We start from the raw sequence: 21,613 nt of genomic DNA, 5'->3' as shown, positions 1-21,613 counted from the left end.
GATTATTTTAAAAATATTTTTTCAATGCGTGGATTATTTTAAAAATATTTTTTCAATGCGTGGATTATTTTAAAAATATTTTTTCAATGCGTGGATTATTTTAAAAATATTTTTTCAATGCGTGGATTCTTTTAAAAATATTTTTCAATGCGTGGATTATTTTAAAAATATTTTTCAATGCGTGGATTATTTTAAAAATATTTTTCAATGCGTGGATTCTTTTAAAAATATTTTTCAATGCGTGGATTATTTTAAAAATATTTTTCAATGCGTGGATTCTTTTAAAAATATTTTTCAATGCGTGGATTATTTTAAAAAAATTTTTCAATGCGTGGATTCTTTTAAAAATATTTTTCAATGCGTGGATTATTTTAAAAAAATTTTTCAATGCGTGGATTCTTTTAAAAATATTTTTCAATGCGTGGATTCTTTTAAAAATATTTTTCAATGCGTGGATTCTTTTAAAAATATTTTTCAATGCGTGGATTCTTTTAAAAATATTTTTCAATGCGTGGATTCTTTTAAAAATATTTTTCAATGCGTGGATTCTTTTAAAAATATTTTTCAATGCGTGGATTCTTTTAAAAATATTTTTCAATGCGTGGATTCTTTTAAAAATATTTTTCAATGCGTGGATTATTTTAAAAATATTTTTTCAATGACCATCAAGGCGTGGATTATTTTAAAAATATCTTTTCAATGACCATCAAGGCGTGGATTATTTTAAAAATATTTTTTCAATGACCATCAAGGCGTGGATTATTTTAAAAATATTTTTTCAATGACCATCAAGGTGTGGATTATTTTAAAAATATTTTTTCAATGACCATCAAGGCGTGGATTATTTTAAAAATATTTTTTCAATGACCATCAAGGCGTGGATTATTTTAAAAATATTTTTTCAATGACCATCAAGGCGTGGATTATTTTAAAAATATTTCTTCAATGACCATCAAGGCGTGGATTATTTTAAAAATATTTTTTCAATGACCATCAAGGCGTGGATTATTTTAAAAATATTTTTTCAATGACCATCAAGGCGTGGATTATTTTAAAAATATTTCTTCAATGACCATCAAGGCGTGGATTATTTTAAAAATATTTCTTCAATGACCATCAAGGCGTGGATTATTTTAAAAATATTTTTTCAATGACCATCAAGGCGTGGATTATTTTAAAAATATTTTTTCAATGACCATCAAGGCGTGGATTATTTTAAAAATATTTTTTCAATGACCATCAAGGCGTGGATTATTTTAAAAATATTTTTTCAATGACCATCAAGGCGTGGATTATTTTAAAAATATTTTTTCAATGACCATCAAGGCGTGGATTATTTTAAAAATATTTTTTCAATGACCATCAAGGCGTGGATTATTTTAAAAATATTTTTTCAATGACCATCAAGGCGTGGATTATTTTAAAAATATTTTTTCAATGACCATCAAGGCGTGGATTATTTTAAAAATATTTTTTCAATGACCATCAAGGCGTGGATTATTTTAAAAATATTTTTTCAATGACCATCAAGGCGTGGATTATTTTAAAAATATTTTTTCAATGACCATCAAGGCGTGGATTATTTTAAAAATATTTTTTCAATGACCATCAAGGCGTGGATTATTTTAAAAATATTTTTTCAATGACCATCAAGGCGTGGATTATTTTAAAAATATTTTTTCAATGACCATCAAGGCGTGGATTATTTTAAAAATATTTTTTCAATGACCATCAAGGCGTGGATTATTTTAAAAATATTTTTTCAATGACCATCAAGGCGTGGATTATTTTAAAAATATTTTTTCAATGACCATCAAGGCGTGGATTATTTTAAAAATATTTTTTCAATGACCATCAAGGCGTGGATTATTTTAAAAATATTTTTTCAATGACCATCAAGGCGTGGATTATTTTAAAAATATTTTTTCAATGACCATCAAGGCGTGGATTATTTTAAAAATATTTTTTCAATGACCATCAAGGCGTGGATTATTTTAAAAATATTTTTTCAATGACCATCAAGGCGTGGATTATTTTAAAAATATTTTTTCAATGACCATCAAGGCGTGGATTATTTTAAAAATATTTTTTCAATGACCATCAAGGCGTGGATTATTTTAAAAATATTTTTTCAATGACCATCAAGGCGTGGATTATTTTAAAAATATTTTTTCAATGACCATCAAGGCGTGGATTATTTTAAAAATATTTTTTCAATGACCATCAAGGCGTGGATTATTTTAAAAATATTTTTTCAATGACCATCAAGGCGTGGATTATTTTAAAAATATTTTTTCAATGACCATCAAGGCGTGGATTATTTTAAAAATATTTTTTCAATGACCATCAAGGCGTGGATTATTTTAAAAATATTTTTTCAATGACCATCAAGGCGTGGATTATTTTAAAAATATTTTTTCAATGACCATCATGGCATGGTAAAGAATTCTTGACAAATCTGAATAAATCTAAATAAATTTTTGGTTATTAAATTACAAAATCCCCAATCATTTTCCACGCCACTTTGAAACTACATTTGAAAAAACCTCCCAGGAATAAATGTAATACTGCGAAATTTTATTTTACATTTTCATGAAAATTACAACAATGTACAATACGAATCTTGCCACATACGATGCGTACTTTGTAATAGACTCTTTTGGGGTGTTGTCAAACTCACACATTCTCAACGTACATATAAAATGTTTCAAATGTTTGTATGTGTACCTGACTGTCATTGGGGAGTTAAAGTAGACGAGCAAATAACAAATAAAAAAATCGTACTTTAAAAGTCCTTAAGCAATATTTAAGCTAAAATTAGGTAAACACAGATTTAAGGTAGAGATAATTTGTGGAAATGAAAATTGAAATGGAATGATTTTGAAAGTTTAAAAAATTATAGTAAACCTTAAATTTAGTCTTTGCTACACATTTGGAGCAATAGCATTAACCATCTATAGATATTCTGTTCAGACCGCCTATTTGGACGTTTTTATCGGTCAACATTTCCTGGGCCCAGATTCTTTTTTCTTTTTCAACATAAATAAATACGTATTTATATAAATTTACACAACTTCCTTTTAGCACAAAATTAATGACAATTGAATAAAAATATTAATATCTTATTGTCATTGATTTATTTGTCTTTTATCCTAAAGAAGAACATAATTTCCATCTACTTTTATAAATATTTATTGATTTATCTTTATATGAGTGAAGCAACGTTGTTCATTTTGTCTTTAAGTTTACATCATTTCACAATAACGAATTACCTTAACCTCCAAAATTGTTCTACTTCAAGAATTTAACAAAGACCGGATGCTTGTCAATTTTTCGATAAAACGAAAATTACTCTCAACAAATTTCACGCATCCATTACTCTGTGACATTTTACATTAATGGCGACACCAATTGATTTTTTGCCTTTCATCATATTTTTATATTCTCCTTTTTTCTGTTTCGTTTCTAGATATGGCGCCAATCCTAATCCACCGGATGGTGGTTCATCGGCTGTACTGGCATTACTTGATAAATTGACTGAAAATGGTCGTAATTATGTTTATCAAAATGTCTCATGCCTGCAAATACTTTTACGTAATATTCCGATGATTGAATTGCCATATAAGGTATGTATGTGAATATGTATGTGTAGTGTGTAGAATGCTGAAAGTTCGTCAAATTACATTTTCTTATAGTAGTTGTAGAAATAAGGTGATAGACAGGGAGAGTAGTGAGAGGAGGGACAGTAGTATAAAATTAAAGGATTGCATGAATGATTAGGCGCTCTATAATAAGGATAAGGATAGTGGTCGATATAAAAATTCCTTTTAAGTTATATATAATAATCCTTCTAGCCATACATAAGACTCCCTTTTGATCGTCTATAAAGAGTCCCCCTAAAAAGACTCCTTCATCCCCGGGCTCTATAAAAACTAGCTTTTGAGATATTATAAATACTTTCTTCTGATCGTCTGTGGAAACTTCCTTCTGCTCTTTTCTAGAGACACTCTTCTAGTTGTTTATAGTTTCTACTCCCTTGTGAATTTACAACAATTCCTTTTCTAGTCATTTAACCACTGTTCTATTTATGACATTCCTATTGCATATATCTTCCCCACCAACATATATCGATTAATATATACACACATATATGCATATATGTATTTGTCATGTATGTATGTTTTTAAGCGTGTGCGTAACCAATCGCAAGTACTTGAAAGAATTCTAAAAATTCTTATGGTTTCTTTGCCTAGAGAATGTTGGCAGATTGTCATTTTCAAACCAAAATGATGTCATTTTTAACCAAATATTTGGTATGCATTCCTGTCAAAATGGCGTTGGCAATGGTTATAATAATGCTTTTCATAAATGTACTAATATTTTTTTCCCGAGGAGGTTTTTGTGGTGTCAAATTGCCAATAGGGTGGGGTGGTTATATTAAAATTCTTTTACAAGCGTTACCATGAAGATTGAAGTAGTAGAAAAGAAAAAAACATACATTTCCTTTTGCAAAATTTTTTGTTCAACATATTCCATTAGAGCAGGAAAAATGTTATCGCTGCAAATTGTCTCTTTAGTACGGAATGGGGGTTTAAAGAGTGATAACTTTAAATGGTATCATATAAAATATTTTTAGTAGCCAAAAAGTGTTTTTTTTGAAAATATTTTTTCAGGAATCATCAGGGCATGGGCTATTTTTTCGAATATTTTTTTAGGAACCATCACGGCATGGTCTTTTTTAAAAATATTTTTTCAAGAACCGCCAAGGCGTGAATTTTTTTGAATATATTTCGTCGTAAACTTTTAAGAATGTTTTTTAAGGATCAACAAGGAGTGGATACTTTTACTATTTTAAAAATATTGTTTTTCAAAAACCTTCAATGCCTGATTTTTTTTGTAAATATATTTTCAATGACCTTCAAGCCGTGGAATTCTAAAAAACTATTTTTTCAGCAACGATCAAGGAGTGGACTATTTCAATAATATTTTTCAAGATTCATCAAGGCGTGGACTATTTCAATAATATTTTTCAAGATTCATCAAGGCGTGGACTATTTCAATAATATTTTTCAAGATTCATCAAGGCGTGGACTTTTTTAAAAAGTTTTTCCATTACCGTGACTATCTTTATATATAAAACTCAATTGTCGTTTGTTGGTAATTGAATCAGTTGAAAACGGCTAGAGCGATTTGGATAATTTTTTGTGGAAATGTTAGTCATAGTCCAGTTTAGGTTTTTATGCAAAGAAAAATTGGCCACGCCCACTTTTCCGCCCACTATTATAGATATGTTATATCTACGGAACTACTCAATAGATTTTCCTGTAATTTGCAGGGAACGTAGAGTGATCGCCCCCGGTTGAAATAGGGTACATATTTGGTTGAATTTCGGATCGGGCGGGGTACCTCCCCTATGCCCTATTTTTGTAAAAATGCAATATTTGCAACAATTACAAATGTATCGCCTTGAAAATTAATTTCCGAGTCAATGGCGTGTCTCCGACCTTAGGTGCATATTTGGGGCATTAAGACTGGACAACGCCCACTTTTTTAAATATGTTATATCTACGAAACTACTAAGTCGATTTTCCTGAAACTTTCAGCGAATGTACAGGGTTGGTCCCCGATAAAAATAGGATACATATTTTTTAACTTTCGGATCGGGCGGGTACCTCCCCTATGCCCTATTTTTGTAAAAATGCAATATTTGCAACAAATACGAATGTATCGGTTTGGGAATTTATTTGCGAGTCAATGGCGATTGTGTCTCCAACCTTACGTACTTATTTTGTGACTTAAGATAATTTTTTGTGGAAATGTTAGTCATAGTCCAGTTTAGGTTTTTATGCAAAGAAAAATTGGCCACGCCCACTTTTCCGCCCACTATTATAGATATGTTATATCTACGGAACTACTCAATAGATTTTCCTGTAATTTGCAGGGAACGTAGAGTGATCGCCCCCGGTTGAAATAGGCTACATATTTGGTTGAATTTCGGATCGGGCGGGGTACCTCCCCCATGCCCTATTTTTGTAAAAATGCAATATTTGCAACAATAACAAATGTATCGCTTTGAAAATTAATTTCCAAGTCAATGGCGATTGCGTCTCCGACCTTGCGTGGTTATTTGGGGCATTAAGACTGGACAACGCACACTTTTTTAAATATGTTATATCTACGAAACTACTGAATCGATTTTCCTGAAACTTTCAGCGAATGTACAGGGTTGCTCCCTGATAAAAATAGGCTACATATTTTTTTACTTTCGGATCGGGTGGGTACCTCCCCTATGCCCTATTTTTGTAAAAATGCAATATTTGCAACAAATACGAATGTATCGGTTAGGCAATTTATTTGCGAGTCTATGGCGATTGTGTCTCCAACCTTACGTACTTATTTTGGGACTTAAGATCCGACCACGCTCACTTTCTAATTAGGTTATATCTACAAAACTACTAAAGGGATTTTCAAGAAAATCGCGATTTGTCTAAACGTTTAAATCTTTATAAATAAAAATCAAATATCGTTCGTTGGTAATGGCATCAGTTGAGAACGACTGGACCGATTTCGACTTGGGTTTTTATGCAAAGAAAAATTGACCATGCCCACTTTTACGCCCACAATTTTTATCATTTCTACAAAAAATACTGAAGCGATTTTCCTCAAACTGGCAGGGAATGTACAGAGATAGCCCCCGCTTAAAATAGTCTACAAATTCAGTTGAATTTCGGAAAGTGCGGGGTACTTCCCCTATACCCTACTTTTTTAAAAATGTTATATTTACAATAATTACGAATGTATCTATTTGAAAGTTAATTTGCGAGACAATTGTGGTTGTGTCTCCGACCTTACCTACTTTTTTAGGAACCAAATACTTGACCACACCCACTTTTTAAAATAAGTTACATCTACAAAGCTACTGAACCGATTTTCCTGGAAATGTCAGGGAATCTACGGACATATTTTCTTGAATTTTGAAGGGGGCATATTTAAAAAAAAACGCCTAACCTTTATGAATGAAAATCAAATGCTGTCATAACCCAACTTAGGTTTTTTGGAAAGAAAAGTTTACCACGCCCCCGAAAACATGTTACATATTTTATTGAATTCCAGAGGGTGCGGGGTACCTCCCCTATGCGATATTTTTAAAAAAACGTTATATTTGCAAAAACTATGTATGTATCGGATTAAAAATTTACGGGTTAATCTACAATCTGGGTACTTCTTGGGGGCCTATAGGCCCGACCACGCCTGTTTTTGTCATAACTCAAATACTACTGATTTCCATAAAATTTGCAGCAAACGCTCAAAGTTTGCCGGTGTTATGTATTTTTTATGATTTTCGGAAAAGGTGGGGTACCTTCCCCATGCCTTTCTGTTAAACGCTATATGTGTAAGCCAAACTTATGATTATATCGATTTCGGCATACATCTTGGTAGGCAATGTGCACACAACACCCTAGGAGACAAAATACCGGACCAGGCCCACTCTTTTCAAAACATAATTTTTCCAAAACTACTGAACCTAATTTTCAGAAAATGTTCAGGAATGTCCCGTGGTCCAAAATGCTATATATTTGTAGACGAATTTTGGGGCCTATTATTTTAAATCGCTATATTTGCTAAACTTATGAGTGCATCAGGTTGCAAATTAGTTTTCGAGACAACGGTGGTAGCTCCCCCGATCAAGGAAAACTATATATTTACAAATGTACTTAAATGGTGAGGTTCAACGGTCCATCAGCCACACGCAGACAAAAAATATTGTTGGAACAATCATATTCTAAGAGCAAAATAGTGTATTTTAAAATTCTTAAAATATGTATTGTTGGCGCAACAATATATTTTGTGTCATCATCTTTCCTAATAAAAAATATATGGTTGAAACAACAACATATATTTTCAGATTTTTAAAATACACTATTTTGCTCTTAGAATATGATTGTTCCAACAATATCTCTTCTCTGTATGCATGAAAAGATAAAACATATAAGTCCATTTAACAATTTTTTTTTAATTTTATAATTAGATCGCTTTAGGATAAAGACAGGGACATGGACGATAATAAATCCTAAAAGGCACAAATTGGCGAAAAAATCCGACAAAGTCCGTAAAAGAAAAGAAAGTTTACAGACAAAATCTATTGATAAAAATCCTTCTCGGTTTGACAATGGACGAAGAAGTGAGGTAGAAAATACATATTTTTGAATTGTCAAACATAAAGTCGATAAAAAGTTGTCAGTAAAACTCATTACGACGGGCCAGCAACGCGGACCGGGGTCTGCTAGTTTGAAAAATATTTCTTTCAAAGACTATCAACGCGTGCACTATTTTAAAGATATTTTTTTTTAAAGACCATCACGACAAGGATTTTTAAAATATTTTTTCAATGACCGTCAAACCGTGGACTATTTAAAAAAATATATATTTTTTCAAAGACCACCAAGGCGTAGACTATTTTTTAAATATTTTTTCAATGACCGTCAAGCTGTGGACTATTTTAAAAATGTTTTTTTTTTTTTTTAAAGACAATCAAAGCGTAGTCTATTTTATAAATATTTTTTCAATGACCGTCAAGCCGTGGACTATTTTATAAATAATTTTTGTCAAAGACCATCAAGGCGTGGACTGTTTTAAAAATATTTGTTTAAAAACCATCAGGGCGTGAAAATTAAAAAAAAAAAATATAAAAATACTTTTTAAAATATTTTTCTAAAAAAGAAAAACAAAAGATCATTTGTTAAAAACCATCAGGTTGTGAGATGGTATTTAAAAAATATTTGTTTAAAAACCATCTCACAACCTGATGGTTTTTAACAAATATTCTTAAAATAGTCCACGCCTTGATGGTCGTTGACAAAAATTATTTTTAAAATAGTCCACGGCTTGACGGTCATTGGAAAAATATTTAAAAAATAGACCACGCTTTGATGGTCTTTAAAAAAAATAAAATAAAAAAAAAAAAAAATAATAATAATAAAAAAATCAAAGAACATAAAGGAGTGTACTTTTCTAAAAATATTTTTTTTTCAAGAAACTTAATTTTTTTAAATATATTTGCAATGACCTTCAAGACGTGGACTTTTTGAATACTATTTTTCCAAAAACAATCAAGGCGTGGCCTATTTTAAAAATAATTTTCAAGAACCACACAGGAGTGGGCTTTTTTAATAATATTTTGTCAATGACCGTCAAACCGTATACTATTTTAAAAATAGGTTTTTTGAAAATATTTGTGTCAAAGACCATCAAGGCGTGGATTTTTTTAAATATTATATTAAGAACCGTAAAACCGTTGACTATTTAAAAAAATTTTTTCTAGGACCATCAATGCATAGGCTATTTTAAAAATATTTATTTTAAGGACCATCAAGGCCTGGAAATTAAAAAAAATGTTTAAAAACCATCAGGGCGTGGATTTTTTGTTTTTTTTTTTTTTAAATATTTTGTCAAGAACCAAGTTAGCCAGTAGTCAAGGGCCCTGTTTTCTAAACCCCATTATTATTCAATTATAAAAGAATGCCATGTTATATTTAATTTATTTACCTTTTACTTTTATTTTATTTTTACGAAGGAATATGATCGTGAGGTAATACATACATATAATTTCAATTAAAAATATTTAATCACAGAAATATGCAAAGAAACTCATGAATCGCTAGTATGCATAAACAAATAATAGCAAAAAAATAGATTGTCTATAAACGATAATCGTTAGTCGCCAAAAAAGAGTTTATAAAGGTTGTAGACAGACAACCGTTTGGTCAACTATGTGTCTTTCAACTTATACAGTTTCGTTTCTGGCGTTTATAAACACTACCCTTTGATCAAAACACAAACTCTTTCTAGTCGTCTATACAACCTCCTCCTGTTGGTTGTCTATAAATGTTCCTTTTGTTGTTTATACAAACTTCTTTTGGATCAATCATTCAGGGCATCTATATAGACACCCTTATGTATACCTATAAATGATTCTTTCTGACAGCTTATGTAGTCTCCCTTTTATTGGTCTATGCAGACTCTTTTCGGGTCGACTATACACCCTTCAAGATTGCCAACATATTTATGGTAGCCTCCACATGTTCTTTGTCCTTTGGCTCGTCTATAAAGACGACTCTGGCTCGTCTATAAAGACGACTCTGGTTCGTCTATAAAGACGACCTTTAGCTCGTCTATAAAGACCACATTTAGCTCGTGTATAAAGATGACCCCTGGCTAGTCTATAAAGACGACTTTTAGCTCGTCTATAAAGATGACCTTTAGCTCGTCTAAAAAGACGACCTTTAGCTCGTCTATTAAGACTAACTTTAGCTCGTCTATAAAGACGAACTTTAGCTCGACTATAAAGACGAACTCTAACTCGTCTATAAAGATGAACTTTAACTCGTCTATAAAGATGAACTTTAACTCGTCTATAAAGACGACATTTAGCTCGTCTAAAAATACGACCTTTAGCTCGTCTATAAATACGACCTTTAGCTCGTCTATAAAGACGACCTTTAGCTCGTCTATAAAGGCGACCTTTAGCTCGTCTATAAAGACGACCCATGGCTTGTCTATAAAGACGACCCATGGCTTGTCTATAAAGACGACCTTTAGCTTTTCTATAAAGACGACCTTCAGCTCGTCTATAAAGATGACCTTTAGCTCATCTATAAAGAGGACCTTTAGCTCGTCTATAAAGACGGCCTTTAGCTCGTCTATAAAGACCTTTAGCTCGTCTATAAAGACGACATTTAGCTCGTCTATAAAGACGACCTTTAGCTCGTCTGTAAAGATGACCTTTAGCTAGTCTATTAAGACGACCTTTAGCTAGTCTATTAAGACGACCTTTAGCTCGTCTATAAAGACGACCTTTAGCTCGTCTATAAAGACGACCCTTGCCTCGTCTATAAAGACGACCTTATAAAGACGACCCTTGGCTCGTCTATAAAGACGACCCTTGGCTCGTCTATAAATACGACCCTTGGCCCGTCTATAAAGACGACCCTTGGCTCGTCTATAAAGACGACCCTTGGCTCGTATATAAAGACGACCCTTGGCTCGTATATAAAGACGACCCTTGGCTCGTCTATAAAGACGACCCTTGGCTCGTCTATAAAGACGGCCCTTGGCTCGTCTATAACGACGACCTTTAGCTCGTCTATAACGGCGGCCTTTAGCTCGTCTATAAAGACGACCTTTAGCTCATCTATAAAGACGACCTTTAGCTCGTCTATAAAGACGACCTTTAGCTCGTCTAAAGACGGCTATAAAGACGAACCTTGGCTCGTCTATAAAGACGACCTTTAGCTCGTCTATAAAGACGACCGTTAGCTCGTCTATAAAGACGACCCTAGGCTCGCCTATAAGGACGACCCTAGGTTCGTCTATAAAGACGACCTTTGGCTCGTCTATAAAGACGACCCTTGGCTCGTCTATAAAGACGACCCTTGGCTCGTCTATAAAGACGACCCTTGGCTCGTCTATAAAGACGACCCTTGGCTCGTCTATAAAGACGACCCTTGGCTCGTCTATAAAGACGACCCTTGGCTCGTCTATAAAGACGACCCTTGGCTCGTCTATAAAGACGACCCTTGGCTCGTCTATAAAGACGACCCTTGGCTCGTCTATAACGACGACCTTTAGCTCGTCTATAAATACGACCTTTAGCTCGTCTATAACGGCGACCTTTAGCTCGTCGTTAAAGACGAATTTAAGCTCGTCTACAAAGACGACCGTTAGCTCGTCTATAAAGACGACCTTTAGCTCGTCTATAAAGCCGACCTTTAGCTCGTCTATAAAGCCGACCTTTGGCTCGTCTATAAGGCCAACTTTTGGCTCGTCTATAAGGCCACCTTTAGCTCGTCTATAAAGACGACATTTAGCTCGTCTATAAAGACGACCTTTAGCTCGTCTATAAAGACGACCTTTAGCTCGTCTATAAAGACACCCTTTAGCTTTCAATAATGATTCAGCTTGCTTATAAACCCCCTTAAGCTCCATTCAGCTTGTTTCTAAAGAATCTCTTCAGCTTCTATAAAGACTCCCTTCTCCTCGTCTATAAAAAATTACTTTACTTCGTCTATAATGCATCCTTCTTTAAGCTAGTCCTAATATCGCCTGTTTCTTTTTCTTATCGCTTTCGTTTATAAATATCCTAAATATCCTCTGTGGAGGCAAAAAAAAAAACAATCGCCCCAGTTTATTTAAATGAAGAAATTCAGCCTGAAGTCCTTTTTTTGTAGTTTAATTTAAGCTTATTTCACTCATTGCATTTTAATACAACAAATTCTCATTAAAATTTCTTAATTAATTATTCTATATTCTTTGTTTTCATCCATTTCGTTCTCGGTTTATTTTCCTTCTTGCATTGCTTTATCTTCTTTGTCGTTCTCTCTTTTGTGTGTGTCATTTCAGCCCATTATTTATAGTACAAGACGAGAAATGTTCTTTGAGCGTTATGGACGATTATTAATTGACAAAATTATACCAAAGGAACAGGTCTATGGCGTTATGTCGCTTAGGCACTTGTGTCGGTAAGTGAATTAATTGAATATTAAAATAAAGAAACAAAAAAACGAAATAACAACAACAAGGATAACATTAAGGACATTTACATTTTTTAAATAAATTTTACTAATTATTTTCTTAAAACCATAAATAATTGGAATAATAAAAGTCAATTAAATCTTAAACAGTGTGGGTGGGAGAGGGAGAAAGTGACAGATAGGATATAAAAGGAAACACAAGTTGTTAGTGGTTTGAAATGTTTGTTTGTTTTTGTAAGTTGAAAAGAAAATCCAGAAAATATAATTGATTTATTTAAGACAATCAAGTTGACAAATGTTAGTGATAAAGAACTAAATGTAAAGTGGAAGTAGGAAATTATGTTAAAGTCCCATCTTATACGACTTTAAATGTTGAAAAATATTATAATTAAATTTTATATTTATTTATATAGAAATCAATTCGGTCCACACGTTCTACATCGTATTATATACACGTCAGACGTATTGTGTGTTACTTCTTTTCCTTAGGTCCGAGGCTGTGGGTATATCTCTGTCGGCCAAGCCGACTGATACTTTTTTACTTGTTTTTACTTCCGATTCATTTACCAAAAATTCTACAAAATTCCCTACAAAATATTTTTTAAAAGGTTTTATTTAGCTCACCCTGTTTTTCTTTCCTTACAACCCAAAACCGTACGGAAATTCTTAACTTAAAAATTGCTAAAGTTTTTGTTGCCATTCATCATTGTTTGCTTAATGGCATGTTGGACATGATGAAATGTTTTTATTGAATACTATTTCTCCCCTTTACTGGAGAAAAAAATATACGATAACAAAAATGCCAATAAAGTACAAACTGCTAAAGAACAAAGGAATTTGGAACATTTAAATGGAGGAACGAAAATAAATTCATGAGAAATATCCGTTTTTATATGTGTGTCAATATCAAAAGCGGAACAGAATACTCAAACAAATATATTTCATTGCTCCTGTTTGGAAGCAATTATGGTCTCTCACAATGTCCTGTTGTTGTTATCAACACAATTACCACTTACCCAACTATACAACCACCCATTACTTTTGTTATTATTTTGCCAGGTAATTTCAGCATTAAGGACGACAATGATGACAACAACAACTTTTCTGGTCGTTACATTTCATTTCCTTACATTAAAATTTTTGCTCATTTTATTACTGCTGCTGACAATGATACGCAATAGCTGGCAAATAAATTTAGGTTTTGGACCACCAACTTCCGTTTCGCATTTGCGTTGTGTCGCCAGTCCCTTTGGTACTCCTCTTTCATTAAATGTCATCGTAAACTTTATTTAACTCATCGTTAGTAGAACATTACTTAAAGTAATACGCAATGTGTAATATAAGCGTTATTGTTTTTTTCTTTATTTTGCAAATGTCTGTGTAAGTGGTAAGGAATGCTATATTACATTTTCCTCTGCCTCTGCTCTAGGTGGGGTGTTTGTTTTTCTTCTCTATATTTAAACAGTTACATACAGATATATCTGATTCTGCTTGGCAATACTTTAATGTAAATTTGTAAAAATAAATTTAAGCTGCTTAAGGTGGACTGTGAGGAACACATGTTTCTTCAAAAAAATATCCTTACAATAAAACGTTGCTGAAAATATATAATTTTCTACTCCAAAGAAAGCCTTCTTTATCAGCCATGTTGACCCGTAAATAATATAATTGAATGATTTCTAATTATTATTTATTTGTTTAAAATTTCTAATTATTATTTATTTGTTTAAAATTTCTATGTTTTCCTTTGTAGTTAACGTATTATTTGCCAACATCATAATGTTAATCACAATTTAATTTTTTTTAGAATTTCTGCAAAACATTCGGCTTCCATGATGTAATTACTGCGCGAGATTCCAGTTTATTTTGTGGCATAAATAATTTTGTAAACTTCAATTTTTGGAAAAACAATTTAATTTAAATGACCGACAGATATTTTTGAGTTAAACAGAATTTTTTTATAATATAATAACAAATAATTTAAACAAGTAAAAAAGTATCAATCGGCTTTGCCGACAGAGATATTCCCTCAGCCTGTGTGGATTGAAATACTTTTTTCAAAAAAAAAAAAAAACTTATGAATTTAGGGGGGTTTTCAAAATTTTGGGCGTATGAACCGACAAAAATATGGATAGGATTAAAGCTCAAAAATTTGTGAGGATATCGATAGATAGAGCTTTTTATCACACTAGCCTACGAAAAATATAATATTGCTATAAACAGGACCACTAGGAAAACCTTCGGTAAAAATGTCCAAAGGATCCTCCAACAGACCCTTAACCTCACAAAAATGTTGAACAAGGATTGGACAGATAGGGCCCCAAATTTGAACCTAAACTAAGTTTCGACAATATTTAGAGATCAAAATATTGGACCAAATCGGTTGCTACGTCTATCAGAAATCGCGCGTACCATTTTAGCGAATCTTTTCGAACTTTTTTGGGGGAGGTACCGGAAGGAGAGTACCTATAAGCACCACCTTCGAATTTCATCTAATATTCGAAGAAATATTACAATATCCAAAGTGTGGACGAACGCAGTATTCGGTTTGAACTCTACAGCCACTACATATGGTGCCATAGGGGGTTTTTACAACTTTCGGTCTATTTTCATAAGAAGTATGGACTTGCCCCTGAAAAAAATTTAGTGTCGTAATTGAGGCAGCGAACAAAAACTAAAGTGATTTGAGAGCAGGTCTTAAAGTGAATTTATCCAAAAATTTGTGTGGGAGGTAGCCGGAGGAGTGAACAAATATACTCCATATTCGAACCTGATCTATATCTGGTAGATATATTAGGATGTGTAAAGTATGGACCAAATCGGTCACAATTTCGTGCGCACAATTGAAAGAGGAGACTCTCGTGCATCTATCTGTGAAAACAGAACATTGTTCCATGTTGTTCCATACAAGTTCTAGTCCACTAAATGTGGAACTTCATAAAATTGAGTACTTGAGGAAAAATAAAATGAACACTATATCTATTACAGTTTCCGAGAAATAGATACGTCTTTCTCCAGAAATTTGCAAAAATTACGTATTTCCCAAAAATGGGGAAAATGTTCGTCTTCACCTTCCAATATTTTGACCTAAGTTTTTGGTTTCCTTAGTTTCAATATGTTTACTATCGTATCCCATTGACAAAACAAAATTTTGATTTTTGGCCAGGAAAATCGATTCCTGAACCATTGTGCGTCGTATGGGGGGCAGTGTATACAAGTTGCTACAACAAAAATCAAAGCGATTCTAGACCAGACCCTAAAGCGAACTTTTCCGAAATTTTGTGTGGGAGGTACCAGAAGGAGTGGACCATTCGAGTCCATATTGTAACCTTATCTAACCCTGTTAGAAAATTTACGATATACAAAGTATGCACCAAATCGGTTAATTCCTTCAAGAGTTATCGTGCGCACAAATTTTCCGAACATTTCCGAACTTTTGTGGGTGAGGTACCGGAAGGAGTGGACCGATATAACCCATCTTCGAACTTAAACTAAGTTTAGACAAAATACCGGTTCACAAATTCCGGCACGATATCTCTTGAACTGGGGAAAACTTTGGATCTCCTAATATTTTGTCCAAATTTAGTTTAACTTCTTCGGTCCTTTCCTTATGGTAACTTCCGCCCAAAAGTTCAACATTTGTGTATAAGTGCACTTTAGGGTCCGTTCGAAAATCCTTTGGAAATGTATATGATGCTGTTCGTTGTGGTCCTATTTACAGAAGAAGGAAGTTTCTGTACAATTGGGAACTCCAAATGCTAAGTGACAGCCAATTCGGACTAAAAACGAAGACAAATCCTCAAAATACCTGACATCGGGTGATACCGCTATATGGGGGCTATAGGAAAAAAAAGACCCATATTTGTTTTTGGTTTCATATTCATGCATTGTCATCAAAATCTGAAAAGTGAGCAAAGTTTCAGTTCTATTGGTCATCTGCAACAGTGTGGACATTGAGTTACTAGATTTGAACTAAACAAAGAGGAACCAAAGCAATTTAACTAAAACACTGTAAAAATGATCACATTTCGACAACAATGAATCATTTTAGGCGAATTTTTTAAACGAGCTAAAAGGAGTCATTACTGTTGAGCTGAAGGAAGTCTTTATAGGCGAACAATAGAGAGCAAACTGACTAAAAGGGAATCTTTATAGACTAGCTGCTAGGAAACTTCATAGGTGACCTGAACGGAATCTTCATAGAGAGCCTTTATAGACAAACAGAAGGGACTCTTTATTGATCCAAAATCAAGTTTTATAGACAAGCGGAAGGAATTTCTTTATAGGCAAGAAAAAGGAATTGTTTATAGACTACCTGAAACGAGTCTACAGAGATGACCCGAAAGAAAACTTCAAAGTGAGCTGAAGGAGTCCTCATAGACGAGCAGAAAGAAGTTCTTGTAGGCGTGCTGAAGGGGGACCATTGTAGACCAACAATAGAACAACTGAAAGGAGTCTTTGCCAACCTGTAAACAGATTCTTTAATTCAAATGTTTTTGACTGTAGCTGTAATAATTTAACTTTTGCTTATTGATGACTAAAATAACATTTATTCTATTAAAATATTGAAAAAGTAAAAATTTCATTCGCCACACCATAAAATATTTTGAACTAAAGTGCAATAATTAGTTTCTTGTTGGGTGCAAAAATTCTTCCACCAAGGATACCCCAAATGTTTAAATTAGGTAAAAAAATATATCTAAAAATTTATTCACATTTTTGGTATTGGTTCTCCTATATAAAAGTATATAGGAGATATACCAAAAGATGGTGGAGTTACGGGACCTCTGAGAACTTCAAATGTTAAATTACAGCTAGTTCCGTTAAAAATTATAGCTAAAATACACAAAATACCGAAAATCGGTGGTACCGTTATATGGAGGCTATACCAAAATATGGACCTATGTTAACATTTTTTGCTGGAGAAGTTTCGGGGCCACTGAGAACCTCAAATGTCAAACTACAGCTAGTTCGGTCAAAAAATTATTTGGGGTCTACACCAACAAGTGGACCTCTCTTTGCAATTTTTAGTGGAAAAGGGTTTTGGTCATTGAGAACCTCAAATTTAATAACTTTTGGACAATAATTGCGATGGGAGTTTTAATTAACTTTCAACATATATTTTTTCTATGTGAACAGGCCACTTGTCAAGTTATGTGTAATCGAACGACAACAAAACCTTTTTCACGCCTGAAGGCACAAGGCTGAACTTATCTACGACATGTGCATAAACCACATGGCGTTCTTGCCTTATCTGTTCAATCACAGCATACACAACACTCCCAATGTCAATTAAAATATTTCATAGCAAAACTTTTATGTAAGACATTTTCCAATATCCAATCCTTTAGACAATAATTGATTTTAAGGCTTTATTGAATATGACTTATGCAATTACCCCAATGGCTCTTTGGCCCTTTAAGATAATTGAATTTCTTATGTTTTGCAATTTTAATTCCTTTAATGGCCTTGTTATGGCCTCTGTGGCCACAGGTTGCGTTGGTTATTATTCCGAAATTGTGTAATGGCACAGTTTTGAAACATATGTTTCGAAGACATTTACATGATAAGAAAAGTTCTACAAATTGAATTTAGAATATTTCTTTAATTCGATTTCTTTTTCCTTCATTTGAACAGAAAGCAAAGCAGACACAGAGCACAGTTTTTATTGTTATCATCGGCAATAAAACTAGGCCGGGGCATATTGAAGACTGCTACAATAAAGAGCGTTAATGTCTTGTACAATGAAAGAAGAACTCTAGTGAAAGCTAACAATCAACCAGCCCACCCATTTACACAGACACATACGCACATAAAAATCTACTTATCTTCTATCAGAATAAAATACTTTCAGAAAAATCTTTTGTAGGCGTAAGAAATAGCAAGACTATCTTGAAACACATTAAATACTTGGCATTTGACTTGTGTTTGAAAGCGGTGTGGGGATTGCTTGCGGAAGTGTAGAATGCTGGGCAATGGAATAAAATGTCAATGCACAAAACCCGCATAAGAGGATTGTTAATACGATTTTTCTTCTATTCTCCACTAGTATTTGAATTAAATTCAATGTCCTTTTCCATCTCAAATACAAATTGTCATTGTTATCTGTTTCAACATTGTTAAAGATATTTTAGATTTCTATTGGACGACAATCTTCTTATTAGATAACTAATACGACTACATTGAAGTTGTATAAATCCAAGGAAATGTTCTTTCATATATCCATACTGTGGAAATAAAAACTTGTCTTTCCTTTTATTTTATTTCCTTTTTTTAGTTTTTTTTTTCTTTGTTAAAACAATTTTAATTTCCTTTTTGTGTCCCAAAGCAGTTCCGCTGCAACTCCAGAATGCAATGTTGGCGTTTTGTGAAAATGCCAGAACAAATATTAAAGTCGTAAAATTGATTGCCGTAAATTTCAAAAAACTATAAATTATTTGTTGCAATAAAATACGAGTGCACAAAGTGAGCCAATATAAATGATGTGTTATGTGACAGAATATTCTTCCATCCATTTGCCACATGCACACACAAGTGGAGTGGTATGGAGTGGCTCAGAAAGAAGCAGAATCAATGTTGTATGGAGAAAGTGGATAGCATTTTGGTGAAATAGTTGTAAATAAGGAATACATGGTTATCGTAGATAGTATGAGTGGAAATTATAACTAAAAAACAAAAAAGAATAAAATACAAAATATAAAATAAAAAATATTAAATACAAAATATAAAATACAAAATATAAATTATGAAATATATTTAAAAATAATATATATACAAAATAAAATATAAAATATGAATAAATAAAACTAAAATAAAATAAATATAAAATATTAAATATAATATATAAAATATAATATATACATATATATAATATATATTTTATAATATAAAATATGAAATATAACAATAAAATATAAAATTTAAAGTATAAAATATACAATATAAAATATGAATTATAATATAAAAAATATAATATATAACATACAAAAAATAACATATAAAATATGAGTTAGAAAGTACAATATGTAATATGTCAAATACAAAATATGTAAAATATAAAATACAAAATATTAAATATAAAATACGAGGGGACCCAGCGAACTTCGTCTCGCAGTTTGTTAGGTACAGAACTTGATGGCTTTGGTTCAACCTATAATACTATTATTGCTATCACCTTGTTCAATGGCAAATATTTCTTTGTTTTGAACTATTTAGGACGATCTTTGAAGCAGATGCACATTAGACAATTGTACTTTCGACAATTGTCAGTTTGACGAAGAGAGAAGGTACTGAGAGGCGACGTGTTTCTATTTTCCTCGACTCTCTCTCCTATAAACTGACAATAGCCGCGAAAAAATTAAGCAACTGTAAATCGGGACTAAGATATATTTTTTAAGCAAATAACACGTTTTGCGATGTAAATAAAAATATTTGGTACCACAGTGAAGCAAAATAATATCATTCGTTTCAAAATCGATGGTTTTCCAGCAATTGAATATGAAGGAAGGAATGCGATCGTAGGAATTTGAATTTAATGCTGAATATAGTGCTTATTTAAATTTGCGTTTTAATCAATTAATCTATTTTGAGCAGAAGGATCCGATCGTTATCACGTAACTACCTTCGTCTGCCTTTTTTCTGACTTCTCTGTTTAACGTGATCTCCCGAATTCTACATGCATTGCAATTAGAATGCAATGCTATGGTAACACGGACAAATGCGGTAATTGAATTTTGACTGAGACTGTACAATCCAGTACTTGGTACATTGATCCTTGTTAGCAGAGCTATTCTATTAGTTGCCGTTCTTTGTGTGTTTCGGATGCTTGAAGTTTTATCACACTATTTCAAATAACCCAACAATTTTGTGGATTTCCTTTTTCCTCAAAATTATGGAAACCACTTTCGGTGTTATCATCTTCACCTTCTAATCGGAATCTGACCGAAACTGCCACTAATCTTTACAAACTCTAAACAAAGCCCTCTCTTTTTAACCATTTTTCGCTGTTAATTTCCTAAAAAGAAGCTTGAAAATCGATTTGATTGTGAATAAAATATTCTGTACAACATTCAAAAATTCACAAAACAGAGGCGTACAATAAACCCTCACAGTTGGTGCGTATACAATTTTCTCCAAAAACTGTCCAAATAAGTGTCAAGGTATACTCCAAACACAAAGCTCGATAGAAATTTGTAGAAAAATTGACTTTCTTCAAAAAATATTTTTGCAAATTTTTCGCAAATTTTCGCGATTTTGTTAGGTTTTATCCTTTTCTGCCATGAGACCATTCCGAATTGGTGCGAATTGTCAAAATCTGTTCAGCCGTTCTTGAGTTATAAGCGTAGTAACTAACATCATCCTTTTTTTATATATCGACACCTCCAAATAATAGTATGCTAAGTCTGAAAAGTGAGTTTTGCAGGAGAAGCTCTCAAAGTTTACAGTTTTCATTGACCTTCACTACTATTCTGAGTAAACATTTGCGTATAACTTCTGTTCGGATTGACCGATCATTACCAAAATTTGACAGAATTTAAGTTAAAGGACGTAAAATGTAAAAATGTAAAGAACTTAAAAACATGCTAAGTCGACTTAGCATACTATTGTTTGGAGGCGTCGATATGAGGAAAAGTCAAAATTTTTTAGTTTCCGTGAAGCCAAGGTTTGCACTATTATAATACGCAAACTATTGTAGTTTAACAGTAACTATGACTATTGCTGGATTAATTTAGATGTTTTTGTACAAAGCTCAAAAATTTAGCAAAAAAAATTAATTTACGTGGTAGTTACGACCGTATTTTTTATGTAACTGGGACGCGCATTCGGATATATCTAAAAACCAATTATAGGATTAAAGAACTCGCGATTTCGCATAATCTGATATGTATATTGAGTATGTAGCCCACACAGCAGCAGAGTAATCTACTGTCAAAGGCCAAAATTTAGTGCGATATTTTTTCTAAAAAACCTATTTTTTGGGTACAGCATTTACAATATCGTTTTGAGTGTGCTGGTACCCCGCGATATTTTAGTTTTTCGACGACCCGGATCATATGAATCACAGATCGAAAAAATCCATCTAC

At 32.6% G+C, this 21,613-nt stretch overlaps 2 protein-coding genes across 24 annotated transcripts in view; one reads left to right on the top strand and one right to left on the bottom strand.

Moving 5' to 3' along the window:
• Gycbeta100B (guanylate cyclase soluble subunit beta-1-like) overlaps positions 1-21,613 on the bottom strand; it is a 649,167-nt gene that overhangs the window by 136,430 nt on the left and 491,124 nt on the right. The gene's annotated exons all lie outside the window — the stretch shown is intronic.
• Positions 1-21,613, top strand: part of stops (SOCS domain-containing protein stops) — a 123,795-nt gene that overhangs the window by 69,994 nt on the left and 32,188 nt on the right. For 7 of the 9 annotated variants that reach the window (XR_012408966.1, XR_012408967.1, XM_073959969.1 and 4 more), the window contains exons 8-9: positions 3,470-3,626; positions 12,400-12,518. Coding sequence is in view for 7 of the 9 variants with exons in the window: in XM_073959969.1 (XP_073816070.1) it covers positions 3,470-3,626; positions 12,400-12,518 (276 nt within the window). In the remaining 2 variants the exon portion in view is untranslated. Of the gene's footprint in view, positions 1-3,469; positions 3,627-9,574; positions 9,590-12,399; positions 12,519-21,613 lie in introns of all 9 variants that reach the window. The other 2 variants (XM_073959963.1, XM_073959962.1) reach the window with 1 other exon arrangement.

This window comes from Musca autumnalis, unplaced genomic scaffold (assembly GCF_047663935.1).
Source record: "Musca autumnalis isolate F117 unplaced genomic scaffold, ASM4766393v1 scaffold_1, whole genome shotgun sequence".
Classification (NCBI taxonomy): domain Eukaryota; kingdom Metazoa; phylum Arthropoda; class Insecta; order Diptera; family Muscidae; genus Musca; species Musca autumnalis.
The sequence above is the reverse complement of the archived record's forward strand: the minus strand, read 5'-3'. Positions and strand labels throughout refer to the sequence as shown.